A 17,049-nucleotide genomic window follows, 5' to 3' on the forward strand; every position below is an offset into this window, starting at 1 on the left:
CAGCTGCAGTGTAAATTGACTGCAGCTACTCTGTGAAAAACAGACTTAATGAATGCGACCTTCCCCCTCTGACAAACTCCACAACACAGGAAGGTTGTGTAAAAGTGTTCTAAAAGTGCCCCTATGTAAACGACCACATTGGGGCAGACCAGAGGTAAGTATGCTAATTTTTTTCAGAATAATTCTGAAGTTTCTATGTTAAAATGCTCCTAGATGAAAATTCGCAACTACTAAGGAGTACAGTAAAACCCCCATTTTCTGGCACCTATGAGTTGACTGAGACTCACTTTTCCAATGCCTGACTTATACACCTGTATGAAAAATACATCATTTAAAAGACAAAAAACTGTGTAAAATGTAAAGTAATTTGAAAAAAAAGTCAGTATTGTAGTCTTTAATTATGTAAAGTTTACTTTAATCACATAATACCCCTAACTTACAAAATTTAAATTCGAACCCCCAGTCGCTGGCGCTATAACAGTGTTGCACTAGCCACTACGCTAACCATGCTGCCATCATAATTAACCCCCTCCCCTGTAAACAGATAAAGCTGTACTAATAATATTTAATACTAATAAAAAGAGTCTTTCTAGACAGTGAAAGGGAGACAATTTAGGAGAGTCGCCCCAGCGGTGAGCGGAAACAACTGGCTCTTCAGCCTTTTGTCCCGATCAGACCCTTGCCACAGCCTCTACACAATGTCCTGGTCAGGCCCTCAGTGCAACCCGACTTGCTTCTACTCAAGTGTCCCAGTCGGGCCCTTGGCACAACCAGATTCACCTCCACTTCACTGTCCCAACCAGGCCCTCGGCACCACCTGACTCCCCTCCAGTAAGTGTCCTGGTCAGGCCCTCGGTGCATCTTCTTCGCAGTGACAACCTGACTCACCTCCATGCCAGTGGTGATAGTGAAAGAATGCACTTGCATTGAGGGGCATTGCCAGTTTAGCAGGGCAAACCTGCATGTGTCCAAGAAAGTCTCAGCGGTCCCCTGCAGGGTCCATCTGCCTAGTCTAATTTTCTTGAATGTTATTTATCTATGAAGATTTTTGCTGGTTGTTTGAGTTTCCAGTTGATTGAATTGTGGATAATGGGGATTTTACTGTAGTAGCATCACAATTTTATTGCATCATTTTTTCCTGTGATAAGGTTTTGAAATTGTACAGTTATCTAAGGCGTATGAAAAGTCAAAGAGAGAGAATTCAGTTTACATCGATCAATTATTTTTCACTGCTAGGAAGAACTGTATGGTTTATGGTTTGCATAATTTCATTATTGAAATCTTAAGAAGTGGTGTTGCATGCGAGATGCCATTGATTCATCTTTCTTGGTATTTGACTAAAACTCGCAGATCAACAACAAAAATGTATTCTTGCAGATTTTGGGTAGTGTGATTGTTGGCAGAAAACTGAAGAATAAAATCTGCATATGTATTTCTGAGTTGCAACTTAAATGTCAGAAACACAGAGTTTTAGGTGCCTGGAATGCATTGCCAGAGGTAGTGGTGGAGGCGAGTACAATTGGAACATTTAAAAGACTCTTAATCAGGCACATGGATGCAAGAAAAATTTAGGTTATGTGTGTGAGGTAGGGAAGGTCGATTTTCATTGAGTGGGTTTATATAGGTCAGTACAGCATCGAGGGCTGAAGTAATGTGCTGTGAAGTTCTACGTTAATATTTTCCGGCACTTATCTACATATCTTGCTTGCATGAAAGAAAATTAATGTAACACATTACAAGTGTTTATGAAGAAATGATGGTAAATGAACAAAATACTCGCATGATAATGGATTATCTGGTTCGAGGAAAAGGGGGAAAAAAGTGCTCCTTTAGAAATGGTAAACTATTCCTAAGCAGTGCATTTTTATATATATGGAATTTGCTCTCAAACAACCAATGTTGAATGTGAGGTTCAACTGAAGCTTCACAGAATATGCAAGATGCCATCAACTCGTTCATTGACACATACAAGATGATGACTCTGACACTGAACACCCACAAGTCCTCTATCAGCCTGCTGTACCACACTGCCTTCTGACATTAAAAGGGAAATAGAGACCACTTCCCAAATTTTGGGATGCACCTCTTAGTGAAGGTAGTTGTCTAATACCACATTTGAGGAAAAGAGTGGTTGAAGATCAAGTTCTCAGATCTGGCCCTCCAAAATGCTTAGTCACGTTCGATTAAGCAGCAGCACTCCCTGTCCTCCAAAATGCTTAAAAAACCTGTATGATGTAGAGCAGACATCACAAGGCACAGGAAAAATACCACCATTGCTTGTCCAGAGATGTCACCTAATTCACTGGAATCAATGTCAGTTGTCCTCTGCCAGGCCAATGTCCCCAGTATTGACATCCTAATTACTCACGGTCTTCCAAATTGTGTAGGACAGTAGATACTCTAATGTTCCATTTGCAAAAGATTGCAGTTTCCAGATTAATTTTGCTGCCACCTCAGAAACCACAAAAATAAAGAGGAAGTAAATCATCCTCAATCTGAAGGAAGTATTTTAGAAAAAAGTTAGTGGACAAAGCCAAATGAATTGTTAAACTGCAGAATAGACAAAATCTATAGCAGCTTCTCCCATTAAAAACATAGTAATTTCTTCAAAAAAATGTAGTGAGTTAAGGATATTTTCACATAAATTACTTAAAGACTGTGTAGTGGCTACTTTCCATAATAGTCGCTTGGATGACAAAAGAATCTTGTCTATGACTTGTTCAAACAAATTCGTACTAAAGTTGAGTTTTCCAAAGTTTATTAAACAATATTAAACATTGTTAACATTATTATAAGTTGTTAAACAATGCTAAAGGTTGTTAGATGGTCATTAGAAAATGTTGGAAGATTCACAGTATTCTCCATTCCTCAGAATAAAAGGAAAAAAAACTAAGAAAGCGTTATCCCCCAAGCAAGCAAGAAAGAAAAACTAGCTATGAACCTAAAGGAAAGATGTTGCTAGGAGACAGCATAAAAATATGTTAAACAAAACCACAAACAGACAAGTGGCAAACATGAAACACATTTTAACCCCGACAGATTTCGTTTTGTGGCTTTGATATGCATATTCTATGCACATCTGGAAGTTTGAATAAGTGATAGCAGTTTGAGAATTATCAGTTATTCCAGCTACAATTAGATAAGGATAATCTCATGCACTGGAAAAAAGATGCATGAAAGGAAGATGTTCTGAATTTCAATTTTAAAAGTTGTAAGCTGATAAAAAAGGTAATTTTTTTGTCATGGTCATAATTGTTATGATTTAGTTTGTGTGTTTCATTCAAGCCTTTTCAGTGGGATGGGCCAAAAACTTCACTTAGTTGAGTAAATTCAAACAATTGGTTCTAGAAAAGACGAACACACATTTGAGAGATGAATGTGCTCAAGTACCACTAACTGGATAACGAAGTGTGTCTTAATTAGTGATTTTCAAACTTTATTTCCACTCACATACCACTTTAAATAATCCCTATATCATATGTGCTCTGTGATTAGTAAGGAATTGCTTAAAGTGGTATGTGAGTAGGGAAAAAAGGTTGAGAACCACTACTTTAACCCAATTGTTACTGAAATATTTTGCTCAAGAAAAATTGGCATTCGCCCATTTCCTTTGGAGTTGGGAAGCCATGCACATAACGAGTCAATTGGGTACAATTGATACAGTGATTTTCAAGCTATTTCTTTCCACTCACCTATCACTTAAATAATCCCTTACAAATCATATGGCATAGGGGTTACTTAAGGTGGTATATAAATGGAAAGAAAAAGTTTGAAAACCACTGGTCTAAAGTTATTGGATCTTTTATATTACAGAAAGACATAAGAAATGTTAGAATATTTTCTGTAATGGTCCTGAAAATTATAATGTAATGATGCCACAGTTGGAAAAAAATTAATTGACTATATTGTCCTTGCTTTTTATTTCAACTTTTAATAGGGCATTAAACGAAATGTGGAAGTGTCAAAACATGCTGAGACATCATGTACGCGACTTGCTTGATTTGCACAAACAGGAAAAAGTAAGCATGTTTTCTCACTCTGTGCAGGGAAGGATGTTGTGCTGATTATGAAATGTGTAATTGATTTTTTAAAAACTATTTTTGGCCCCAAGGACTCGAGGACAGTTAAAGCTTATCCTTGTATATTTCTTCCTGAGTTGTGAATTTGAGCCAGAGGTCGCAAATTTACAATCCTAATTCTCTTTCAGTCTAGTGCTGTGCATAAGATGGCACTTTTAATCACCAAGTCATTCTTGAGTTTTGATAAATAAATCTGTCAGGTTAATGGGGATAATGCCAGGTTAGTGCTCTAAATAAATGAACATAATCTGTACCTTGAGTGCATTGGCCATAAGGATATGATTATAACAAAATATCCACTTATGATCAGCATATTGAAAATAACTGATACTGCAAATTAAATTTCTAATGTTGCACCAAATTTGATTCTTCAAATACCTGTACATTCACAAAATCACAAGATAAAAGACCATCAGATCTATTCCATGACTGTGCATTAAGCTAAACTAAACTCACCCCTAGTTCCAATTACTAGCCTTTTCCCCATATCCCTTGATACCCTTACTGTTGAGATACCTATCCATTTCCTGTTTAAATACTCCCAGTGATCTGGCCTCCACTGCTTTGTACAGCAGTGAGTTCCACAGATCCATGATCATCTAACTTTGCATTTCTTCCTCCTCTCTGTTTTAATTGGATAACTTCTAATTTTAAGACTATGACTTCTTGTCCTTGACTTGCCAATCAAGGGAAACTTCTTATCCACATTCACTCTGTCAAAACCTTTCAATATTTGAAATGTATCTGAGGTTCTCCCTCATTCTATACTCCAACGGGTACAACCCAAGAGCTGCCAAACATTCCCCATACTCCAGCCCCTGCATTCCAAGAATCATCCTGGTAAATCTCCTCTGCACCCTTTCCAACAACATCACATCTTTTTTTAAGATAGGAGGCCCAAAACTGTACACACCAAATGCCCTATAGAGCCTCATTAACAGCTCGCTACTCTTAAACACAATACCCCTCGAAATGAATGCTAGCATTTGTCTTCTTCACTACCAATCCTACCTGGACATTAACTTTTAGATTACTCTGCACAAGGGAAACCAGGTCTCTTTGCACCTCCGAGGATTGAATTTTTTCCCCATCCAGATAGTTCTCTGCCTGTTTATTTCCACTGCAAAAATGTAGAACCGAACACGTCTCAACATTGTACTTCATCTGCCATATACTTTCCCAATCTGTCAATATCCCTCTGCAATTTTACGGTTTCTTCAACAGTTCCTGCTCCACCACCTATCTTGGTGTCATCCGCAAATATGGCCACAAAACTATTTAGTCCACAATCCAAATCGTTAATATAAATTGTAAACAGCAAAGACCCTGTGATGATGTAATGGGGGGGCGTATTATACTGACTGCTTGCTATTGGCTATGACTGTAGAGAGACTCCACCCTACTGGTATAACAGATGGAGATGCTTTCTTTCCCACTGGCCAGTTTAGGGGTGGTTACAGTCAGTTAATAAAAGCCTAGTATTAGTATGACACTTGTCTGGTCCATGTCTATGGCATACCAATTTTATTAACAGACACTCAATCATGGATACTTCCCTGAAACCTGGAAGTCTCAAGATAGATCAAGATGCCACCTGAGCTGGAGAAATTTTTTATCACTGGCTCCAATGTTTTGAAGCATACATGCAAGTGAACAATGTTGTGCAAGAAAATGGACCATCTTGTGGCTCTCCTCGGAGAAGTACCCTACTCCATGGTTAGGGAGACAGCTGTCTACCAGAATGCACTGAATCTCCTCAGAACCTATTATGGTAGGTTCGCAAGACATCAGCTTCACACTCGAAAACAACAAACTGGAAAGAGCAAAGATGCTTTCGTGATCGCACTAAAAGGGCTATCCAGAGCCTGTGCTTGCGCTGCTGTCGCGGCCAAAGCCCACCAAGAATCTTTGATGCTGGATGCATTCATAAGCGGATTGGAGTCAGGATACATCAGGCAACATTTACTGGAGACCACAGGCCTGACCTTTAATGCAGCTCTACAACAAGCGAAGATCCTTAAGTCTGCACTACAAAGTGCTAAAGCCCTCGAGAAAGAAAGAGGTGCTGAAGCGACATCCCCAAGACCCATCCTCATTGATGATCCACTGATGAGTGCCACTAGACCGCAGCATAAAAGCCGCTGCAAAAGATGCTACTTCTGCAGTTTGACACTGTACGTTCACTCTCAGTGCCCCGCGCGACAAGTTAATTGTCCCAAATGTGGAAAGCGAGGGCACTGGGCCAGAGCCTGCAGTGCGCAAGAGTCCTTGCCTAGCTCACGCCTTGAGTTGAAGAGTAATAAGCAGGGGTGCTGCTGCAACACTGCTATGTTGACCTGGAGAGCCAACGGTTCATCTAATTCTTCTCCCTCTTCTCCTTCTGAAATTGTAAGTGGAACTGCCAGCTACGTTGGGAATTCCGACAGATCGCCGCCGCGGGGAGACCCTATTCTAGTGTCCATGGCGGTTAATCAAGATGGACGCCACGACCTGAAGCAATCCACGATGAAGGTGGAGATAAACAGGGTGCCTATTGACTGTTTGTTCGATTCGGGCAGTACTGACTGTAGTGAATAAAGGGAAGATCAGCCCAGACCCAGAGAGAATAAGACCACTCATGGATCTACCCCCACCTGTGATACAAAAGCGTTGCCTGGGGTTTTTCTCCTATTACGCTCATTGGGTGTCCAATTACGGAGATAAAGTGTGGCCACTGTTTAAAACTACTAGTTTTCCCCTGCCTGAAGAAGCCCTCCGTGCTTTTGAAAACATCAAACAGGATATAGCCAAGGAGACAATGTCAGCTATTGATGAGGAATTATCATTCCAAGTGGAATCTGATACATCAGATTGGGCTTTAGCAGCTATGCTAAATCAACCAAGTAGACCTGTGGCCTTTTTCTCTGAGACATTACACAGGCCGGAGGTCAGGCAATCCTCTATCGAAAAGTAAACATGAGCTATTGTAGAATCCATTCGCTATTGGAGACACTTTTTAGCCGGAAGAAAATTTACTTTGCTGACCGATCAAAAAAATTTATTGCCTACATGTTCAACACTAAATTGAAAAGCAAGATTAAAAATGATAAGATCATGCGTTGGCGAATTGAGCTTTTTACTTATTTACAATGCCATAGACATGGACCAGAATACTGGATTTTTATTAACAGACTATAACCACCACTAAACTGGCCAATGGGAAAGCATCTCCATCTGTTATACCAGCAGGGTGGAGTATCTCGACAGCCATAGCCAATAGCAAGCAGTCAGTATAATACGCCACCCCCCCCCCCCCCCCATTTCATCATCACAGGCTCCAAGACCAACCCCTTCGGAACACCACTTGTTACAGGCAGCTATTCTTAATGGGATCCCTTAATTTCAACTCTGCTTTCTGCCTAACAGCCAATTTTCTATCCAATCTAATAGGCCTTCATTTTTATTTATCAGCCTAGCATGTGGCACCTTATCGAAAGCCTCCCCTTTGTCTATCCTACCTGAGATTTCTTCAAAAAACTCTAATAAGTTAGTCAAACATGATCTACCCTTTAAAAAACCACGCTGACTAGGACCTATCCTGTCATGCATTTCCAGGTATTTCGTAACTTCATCCTTGAGGATTGACTCTAATATCTTCCCCACCACCGACGTCAGACTTATAGGTCTATAGTTCAGTTTTTTCTGTCTCTCGCCTTTCTTGTACAACAGAATCACATTTGGAACCTTGCAATCCCCTGGAACCATACCAGAGACTAATGATTTCTGGAAGATTGTCACCAATGGATCTACAAACTGCAAAGCCACCTCTTTCAAAATCCACGGTGTACTTTGTTCGATCCAGGAGATTTATCTGTCTTTAATCCATTAAATTTACCTAGCACAATTTCTCTAGTATCTTAATTGTATCCAACTCCCTGAAGTTTCTGTCTGTCAGGGATATTACTAATGTCTTCCACCATGAACACAGATGTAAAATATTGATTTCATTCTTCTGCCATATCTTTGTAACCCATTATAATTGCCCCAGCATTGTTTTCTATTGGGCCTATGTCAACATGTGTCTCTCTTTTATTCTTTATATTTTTTAAAAACTCTTACTATCTTTTTTAATATTGTTTGCCAATCTCCTTTCATCTCATCTTTTTTTTCCTTATAACTTTCTTTATTTCTTTCTGTAAGTTTCTAAAGGAATCACAGTCCTCTGATTTCCCACTAGTTTTAGCTCCCTTATATGCCCTCCCCTTTGCTTTTATCTTGGCTTTAACTTCTTTTGTTATCCATATAGGTACCATCTTTCCTTTGACTACTTTCCTTTTTCGAGGAATATATCTATCCTGTATGTTTTTTATCATTTTCAAAAATATCTTCCAATCTTGCTTTGTTCTTTCCTCATACCACTATAATTTCCTTCATTCCATTGAAAAATTGATACATCCGATTACCTTTTTTCCTTTTCAGATTTGAAATTGAATTCGACCATATTGTGGTCACTGCTTCCTAGAGGTTCTAAGACCTTTAACTCCCTAACGACCTCAGGTTCATTGCATATGACCTAATCGAGATCCCCTGGTGTGCTTCTCCCCAAGCTGTTCAAAAAATCCATCTCTTAGGTTTTCTACAAAGTCACATTCCTGAGATCCAGTAAATTCCTGTCCTTCCCAATCCTCTGCCATGTTAAAATCTCCCACAATTATTTTGATATTATCTTTGCGACATGTCCTTTGTATTTCTAACTGTAACTTATAGTCCTCTTCCCGCTTGCTGTTTGGGGGCCTGAATATAACTGCTAATATAATCTTTGTACCCTTGGCATTTCTTAATTCAACCCATACTGATTCTGTCGCATTAGACCCTATGTCCCTTTTTTCTATTGATTTAATGTTATTACATCATCAGAGCCTCCCCTCCTCCTCTACCCTCCTGCCCATCTTTCCTGTAGACTGTGTATCCTTGGATATTGAGCTCCCAATCACATGCCTCATTGAATCATGTTTCAATAATGGCCATAATGTCAAACCTTTTTAGTTGAATCTGAGCAACCAGGTCACCCACCTTGTTTGTGATGCGACATGCATTTAAGCCCGTTATCAATGACGTATGAGCTGTATTCCTGTTGAACAGCTCTTTCTCCAGTCTGCTCACCTGCCTTTCCTTTGTCATTTTTGACTACTTCTTTACTATTAATTCCTTCCTCTGACGTAACTCCATGGCTCGCTACTATCCTATTTTCTTGGCTCTCATTATGATTTCCTTCCCCCTGCAAAGCTAGTTTAAACCCTCCCCAATGGCTCTATCAAACCCTCCTGCCAGGTTATTGGTCCTTTTTCAGTTAAGGTGCAGTCCATCCTTTTTATAGAGGTCTGACCTCCCCCAGAAATGATCCCAGTGATCTAGGAATCTGAAGCCCTGCCCTTTACACCAACTCTTTAGCCACACATTCATCTGCTATAACTTCCTATTTGTACCCTGTTTTGCGTGTGGCACAGGCAGCAATCTGGAGATTACCACCCTCGAGGTCCTGTCTTTTAACTTTCCACCTAGCTCCCGATATTCCCTCTGGAGGACCTCGTCTCTACCTCTATCAATGTCATTGGTCCCCACATGGACCACGACATCTGGCTGCTCTCCCTCCCCTTCCAGAATCCTCCTGAGACGATTTGAGACATCCCTGACCCTGCCACCTGAGAGGCAACATGCCCTTCGGGAGTCTATGGATTCCAGCCCTATTACTGGTGCTCTCCTCTTAACCCTTCCTTTCTGAGCCGAGGAGTCATTCTCTGTGCCAGACACTTGGCCGCCTCAACTCGTCCCTGGTAGATAGATCCCTCCAGCAGTATCCAAAACAGCATACATATTGGCGGTGGGAATGCCCACAGGGGTATTCTGCATTACTGGTCCTTTCCTTTTACCTCCCCTGACAGTCATCCATCTATCTGCATCTTGCTTATGTGGGGTGACTACCTCTCTGTAATTTCTCTCTATGACTGCTTCGGCCTCCTAAATAAGCCGCAGTTCATCCAGTTCCAGCTCCAGTTGCTGAACTCGGTCAGTAAGCAGCCGGAGCTGAATGCACTCTGCAGGTGTGGTTGTCTGGGACAAATATACCGTCCCAGATCTCCCACATCCCGCAGCTGGAACAATTGACAGCCCTAGCTGACTCCATTAGCTTGTAGATTAATACCCTTGACTAAACTTACCTTCTCACCATACCTTGGTTGCAGCAGTTGCTCTCCTCAGCCTCTGCTCACTGAAGCCTCTCGTGCCAAAGTCTCAAAGCCCCACTCCTTTGCTGTGCCACTCACTCGCTTGGCTGCTCCTTTGCTTTACCTTCTTTTTATTGGCCCTTAACCAATTAACCCCATCACTCTCACCTTGCTCCACCTCCTCTGAATGCCACCGAGCTCTTTGTTTCTGCCTCCTCTGACTCATAGCTTGAGCGCACCAGGCCTGATTTTAAGGCCTCGTATTCTTCCCACTTTTTTTGTAGGTAGTCCCGTGTTAGATATTTTAAGTATTTACCTGCAGCATCTTTCCACTTGTAGGGTAATCTTTTAGGAAGTTCCAGCAATTGGGTCTTAATTTTTATTGCAAGAGACTATACTAGTTAAATTGTGTTAATTGTCTAAATTTATTTAAGATGTAAATGTGACCGAGATAAGTTTGTTGTGTGCTTCAGCAATGCTGGCCAAAAATGTTTGTGGTTGTTGTGTGTTATTGTTGCATAGATAATATTTTCTTTTTAAATATTTTCTGTGATTTAATGCAATACATTCAAGTTTGCCATTGATACAAGACTGGATGTAAACCATCTTCATTAGTACACTGATGGGTTATGAATGGGTGAGAATGTGGAAGCAATGTAGCACAGAAAAATAATGATGTCTATGTAAAACACGGCACACAAATTAAACTAAAATTCTGCTGCTTACATATTACACGTCTCTTTATTCCCTAAAGATTCATGTGTCTATCTCGATGTATCTTAAACTCTTATCATATCTGCTTAATTCACTACTCCTGACAGCCTGTAGGCATCTTCTACTCTCTGTGGGGGGGGTGGAAATTGTCTTACACATCTACTTCAAACCTTCTCCTCACCGCTCACTTTAAAAATATCCTCTCGTTTGTGACATTATAACTGTGGTAGAAATGATCAGTCTGCACTCTTGGAAGGTTGATTTTAATTTTTTCTAAGATTTGAGACTCAAAGGAAAAGAACACAAAATGAAGTACACAAAGGCTAAATAGCATATGAACAAATAAGAAATTGAGAAAAAAGAAAAGGAAGGCAAAATACACATTGTATTTGATAATTAGGAACAGTAAAATGTGTGTTCTTGCATCTCTTTTTGTCCCTTCTCTTAATTATCCAAGTCCTTTAATTCTGTTTTCTTTTTATATGTTCTAACACCCCCGAAGAATCACATAAAAATTATGAGACAGGAGAGTATTTGTGTTTGTGCCAGTTTCCAATCCCTGATCACGTCTTCAAGAATATATTTAAGTAGTACTGAGAGTTTTTTGCCTCATTTTGACATTCCAATGCAACAGATAATGGAAATCTAAAGGAATTTTTGCTTTTATTTCAAGAAGATTGGAGTATGTAAAGTAGGGAAGACATCCTATAACAAGGCCCTTGAGACCACGTTAAATTTTAAATTAGATGCACAGCACAGTAACAGGCCCTTCCAGCCCACAAGCCTATGCTGGCCAATTACACCCAATTGACCTATAACCCCAGGACATTTTGAAGGGTGGGAGGAAACCCATGCAGACACAGGGAAAACAAACTCCTTACAGACAGTGCCAGATTGCTGGCGCTGTAACTGAGTTGCATTACCTGCTACCCTAACTATGCCACCCTCTAGAATAAATGTTTGGTTCCCTTATTTAAGGAACTATTTCCTCATACAAGTCTTGCCTTAGAAAGTTCATGAGGATGATATCAGAATTAGAGGGACTATGAAAAAAGGTGTTGTCACAGAATATTGGGATGCCCATTTAAGACTGAGATGAAAAGAAAAGTTGCTTTCAAAAAGCTGTTCATTTTGGGATTCTTTGCCTCAGAAAACTTGAGGCCAATTTCAAGAATGTATTCAAAGTCTAGATTATATTTTTAATGAGGAATGAAATCGAGGGGAAACTCGACGAGGAAAATTGGATCTAACTTAATAGTAGAGGAGGCTCGAGAAGCCAAATGACTTATTCCCCTTCGTACATGTTAAGGTGCAATTTCATATGGTCTTTATTTTTTTCCCCCCAGAAGTAAATGTTGAATCATTTTTCTCCATTCTCCACCTGTTTGTTACATAATGGCCAGAACAGTTCTTCTGAATGTAAATGAGAGATTCTGTACCCCCTCTTTACATGGTATTTCTGTTAGTGTTAGGGTAATTTAGATCCCCACTGTTACTACCGTAGTATTTTTGTAAACCTGTAAATGTGCTTTTGAATCTCCCTCATATTTATACATTCCCAACAGTATGATTACTCCAATTTTAGTACTTTAGTCAACTTGTATATAGCCTTCATTTGATGATCCTTTTACCATATTGTCTCACCAAAGCTCTGATCGTTTCTTTAACTCATATTGGCTCCTCTTCTGTTTTCCTTTTTAAAAATCACCCATCTCATCTGACAGGTTTGTAACCAGGAGCAATAAGCCCTCCAATGCTGTCTCTAACTTTTGTTTCAATAATAATTTTTTAAAAATCCATGTGTTTATCAGTTCCTTCAGCTCATTTTCCTTGTTCACTGTACGTTTTGTATTTGAGTATATCCCTGTTGAACCTTGGTATTACTCAGCATTCTAATTTTATCTTCCATGTCCAGTTCTTTTCCTCTTCAGAATCACTGTTGAGCTTCTTATTTCCTTGTGAAGTTCATTTAAAACTTCCAAGCATGCCCCTAAGAATATTGTTGCCAGTCTCCACAATTAGTTCATTCGTGAAACTCGCATTAGCATCTAACTATCAGAACATTTTGGCCTTCAGTGTTTCATTGTGCATTTTAGAGGCACAATGGACTAAACACAGTTACCCAGTGGTTTCCTTTGGAATTGGAGTACAGTTTGGCTCATCATAATTTCTTCACTACTTTGTCTGAAATTAATCTGAGTCAGCCAGCTATTTTTTTTAATATATAATATAAACTCAGTAAGTTGCTGATATTTTTGGCTGTTGGTTGACGTTAAGCAAATACATGTTGTGTGAATCAATTTTTTTAAAATACGCTGGGGTGTATGCTTCCTTAAAACCTACTACTGGATAAATATGTATGGTTTTGATTGTAAATGTATTGTAATTGTATGTGAGAGTATATTAATTTTTTAATCTTTACATTTTAGTCTGATCCCACCGATAAAGCCATATTCTCAAAAGTGATGATCATTGCCAGTAAGTATTTATACTTCCATGTTTTCTTGCAAGCCTGTTAGTTATAATACTGTATTCTGTTATTGGATACAGTGAATGTAATGAGGAACTGTAAGAAACAACAAACAAGGATGAGCAGTACAATTTATTGCAAAGCAAGTGTAATTAAAATAATATTTTGTTGTCAGAAAACTTGCCTGATCCAGGAAAGGCCCAGGACTTCATGAAGAAATTTGACCAATTTTTAGAAGAGGATGAACGAATCAGATCTCAGCTGGATATTCTTGTTAATCCAAACTGTTCTTGCAAGCAAGCAGAAGGATGTGTGGTAATTGCAGAACACATGCTACATTAATGTGCATTAAAATTTTTCTAAAACCTGCAATTCTGATGTTTAAATCATTTTTCTTTTTGAACAGCGCGAAATCACTCGAAAATTAAGTAATCCTAAACAACCTACAAACCCATTTTTGGAAATGGTGAAGTTTCTCCTGGAGAGGATAGCACCTGTACACATAGACACTGAATCCATTAGGTATTTTTTTAATATATAATAATAGAAAATGTCTGATTATTTTGACATTAGAGCTGCTTTTAATTATTATAGTTCTTGATCATATGCTGCTGGTTAAAACCTAAACTACTGTACATTACAAATCGACCTTCAGATAAGTCGGGTCCTCATTTTCATGGTTTTATCATATAATCAGGTGTATAAAGCGGCACCACCCCCACCCCCTCCAATTTTCTGCAAGGAACCTGCCAGAGACTGGTGTCCAAGCCTCCCACCCACAACCCAAACTCTGATTTTGTTACAACACCCCAATCGCCAAGTAACAAATCTGTAAATTAAGCATACAAATTTAAAAAAAACTTTGCTTCTGGCCAGGAAAATGCCAAATGGTGCTGGGTCCAAGTCTTCAGCATAGGCTGCAGCTGGAGTCCAACGACAGTGACTCTATTTCACAACATCAGGTCCAGTGCCATCCACATCAAAGAAGTCTCTTCACTGCCTGAGTATACTCAGTGCAGGCACAGTCAGCGACAGCAACTCCATTCTAAACATCGGATGTGGTGTCACCCGCATCGAAGAACTCACCTCACTGCCCAAGTGTGCTAGGTGCAGGAACTAGGGCTACATGTCGACCTTGGGGGCACCAGTTCCTGGGCAGGAGTGGGGATCTCTGGTAAAATGTCCTGATAGGTTAGGGAGGCAGTGGAGAGGTGTTGGGGAGCACGGCGCCAGCTGTGGGGAGATACTTGGGCCATCTTATACACAGAAATGACATCGAGCGGTTTTTGAGTTGAATTTAAGGTCTCATATTTGTATCTGGCATACAAGACAACCCCTGATTTTTGAGGGTTTCATGGGTTGACTTGTACACCAGAATGTATGGTAAACGCAACACAAATGGTTTGGTTTTTTTTGTGTTTGAGCTGAGATAAAAGTTTTAACTTGGCAAAAATTTATCATAATGTAATAAATGGTGAGAATATACAACTTTGAAATAGAGAAGTTAGGCCAAATAATGTTCTGTTTATGGAAGAAGGAGTAGATGGATCTAATAAATAAGTGGATTTTAAAAAATATTAATGTATTATACACATTCCTATATCAGAATGATGACTATGTCCATGTTCCATTGATGTTGATATTTCTTAATTTCTAATTACCTATGTCAGACCAGAACATGTTTGGTTTAATTGGTTCAGTTGAATAATAAAACACAGCACAAAAGAAAGATTTTTGGTCATGGGTATATGTACCAGTTGTTTAATAAAATAAATTTATCATACTTTCTCTACACAGCCCTGTACATGGATTGTCATCCAGTTCAATTTTCAATTATTTTCCATGTCTCAAAGCCAATACATCACAGATTATAATTTTAAACACAAGCGAATTATTAAATATTTTATCTGCTTTTGCCTCTTCTTGGTTACTGACCTGGAAACAATTTCTCCTCAATTATTCTTGTCAAAATTCTTTAGATCTCCTTCCAAACACATTTTCCCTTTACCTCCCTTTCTATTCAAGGACCTGTCTAAATACCATTTAAGCATTATAATTATTTCTGATTCTACCTTCTGTACAAAATTGTTCAATGTAACCATCATGGTCTATGTGGAAAAACCTATTCATCAGATCCTCTTTAAATGCCTCCCCGCTCACCTGAAATCTACTTTTAGTTTTAGACTCCCGCAGGTTGGGGAGAAAGACTTGATTATTTAACTTGTCTATACTACTCATAATTTTGTATACCCTTAGAAAGTTTCCCCTCAGCCTACCACATTCTGATGGTACTGTACAAGGTGGCAAAGCTCTCCTTGTAAGTTAACCTTTCTATTTCAGACAGAATGTGTTTTGCTCTTTTCAAAAGAGTAGCCTCTTCCACCTCCTGCCAGTCCCCACACATCTTGCAGTTGTTTTATTTTTCGTATACATGACAGCCTTACTGTCAAAAACTTCACTTGTTGCTCAAATTTAATTAATAGAGGTACTGAAGAGTCAACTTCTTAAATTACTTAGTGTTAGCACTCTGTGTTCAACAGTGAGCCTGAACTTCATTTCATCTCCTTGCTCATAACTTTTACTGCAAAAGTATTTACTTCTGAAAAATTCAGACCAGCATGACTTTACCAAGATTCCATCACTCTCCTCACCTTAAATTTTGCCATAAAAATCCAACCTTTTCCTGGATCTTCAAATTCTGAACATTACACTTTTCATTTCAATCTTCGAACGACATAGAACACTACAGAACAGAAACAGGGACTTTCAGCCCGTCTTGTCTGTGCTGAACCATTTTTTTTTGCCTTGTCCCACTGACCTGCACCTAGTCAATATCCCTCCATACCTCTCCCATTCATGTACTCATCCAATTCTTAAATATTAAAATTGAGCCCACATTCACCACCTCAGCTGGCAGCTCGTTCCTCACTTCCACCACTCACTGTGAAGAAGTTTCCCTTCATAGAATGCCACAGGACAGAAAACAGGCTATTTGGCCCTTCTAGTCTGTGCCGACCATTGTTCAGCTAGTCCCAATAACATGCTCCCATTCCATAATCTTCCAGACCTCTCCCATCCATGTTTCTATCCAATTTATTCTGAAACTCAAGATAGAGTCTGCACCCACCACATCAGATGGCAGCTCATTCCACACTCCCACCACTGAGTGGAGGTTCCCCCAACCCTTTCCCCTTTCACCCTAAAGCCATGTCCTCTCGTATTTATCTCTCCTAATCTCAGTGAAAAGAGTCTACTTGAATTTACTGTCTATACCCCATAATAATTTTGTAAACCTCTATCAAATCTCCCCTTATTCTTCTTTGTTCCAAGGAATAAAGTCCTAACCCATTTAATCTTTCCCTGTAACTCAACTCCTGAAGACCTGGCAACATCCCTAGTAAATCTTCTCTGCACTTTTTCAATCTTATTGTAACTCAACTCCTGAAGACCTGGCAACATCCCTAGTAAATCTTCTCTGCACTTTTTCAATCTTATTGATATCCTTCCTGTAGCTAGGCAACCAGACTATACACAATGTTCCAAATTTGGCCTCACTAACATCTTATACAACTTCAACATAACA

At 39.4% G+C, this 17,049-nt stretch overlaps 1 protein-coding gene across 8 annotated transcripts in view; it reads left to right on the plus strand.

The window, feature by feature from the left end:
• The window catches only part of pds5b (PDS5 cohesin associated factor B), a 275,445-nt gene that overhangs the window by 163,317 nt on the left and 95,079 nt on the right, over window positions 1-17,049 (plus strand). For all 8 annotated transcript variants that reach the window (XM_069891626.1, XM_069891625.1, XM_069891623.1 and 5 more), the window contains 4 exons: window positions 3,938-4,019; window positions 13,426-13,474; window positions 13,642-13,781; window positions 13,873-13,988. In XM_069891626.1, the coding sequence (XP_069747727.1) occupies window positions 3,938-4,019; window positions 13,426-13,474; window positions 13,642-13,781; window positions 13,873-13,988 (387 nt within the window). The remainder of the gene's footprint in view (window positions 1-3,937; window positions 4,020-13,425; window positions 13,475-13,641; window positions 13,782-13,872; window positions 13,989-17,049) is intronic.

Source organism: Narcine bancroftii, chromosome 7 (genome assembly GCF_036971445.1).
Source record: "Narcine bancroftii isolate sNarBan1 chromosome 7, sNarBan1.hap1, whole genome shotgun sequence".
Lineage (NCBI taxonomy): Eukaryota > Metazoa > Chordata > Chondrichthyes > Torpediniformes > Narcinidae > Narcine > Narcine bancroftii.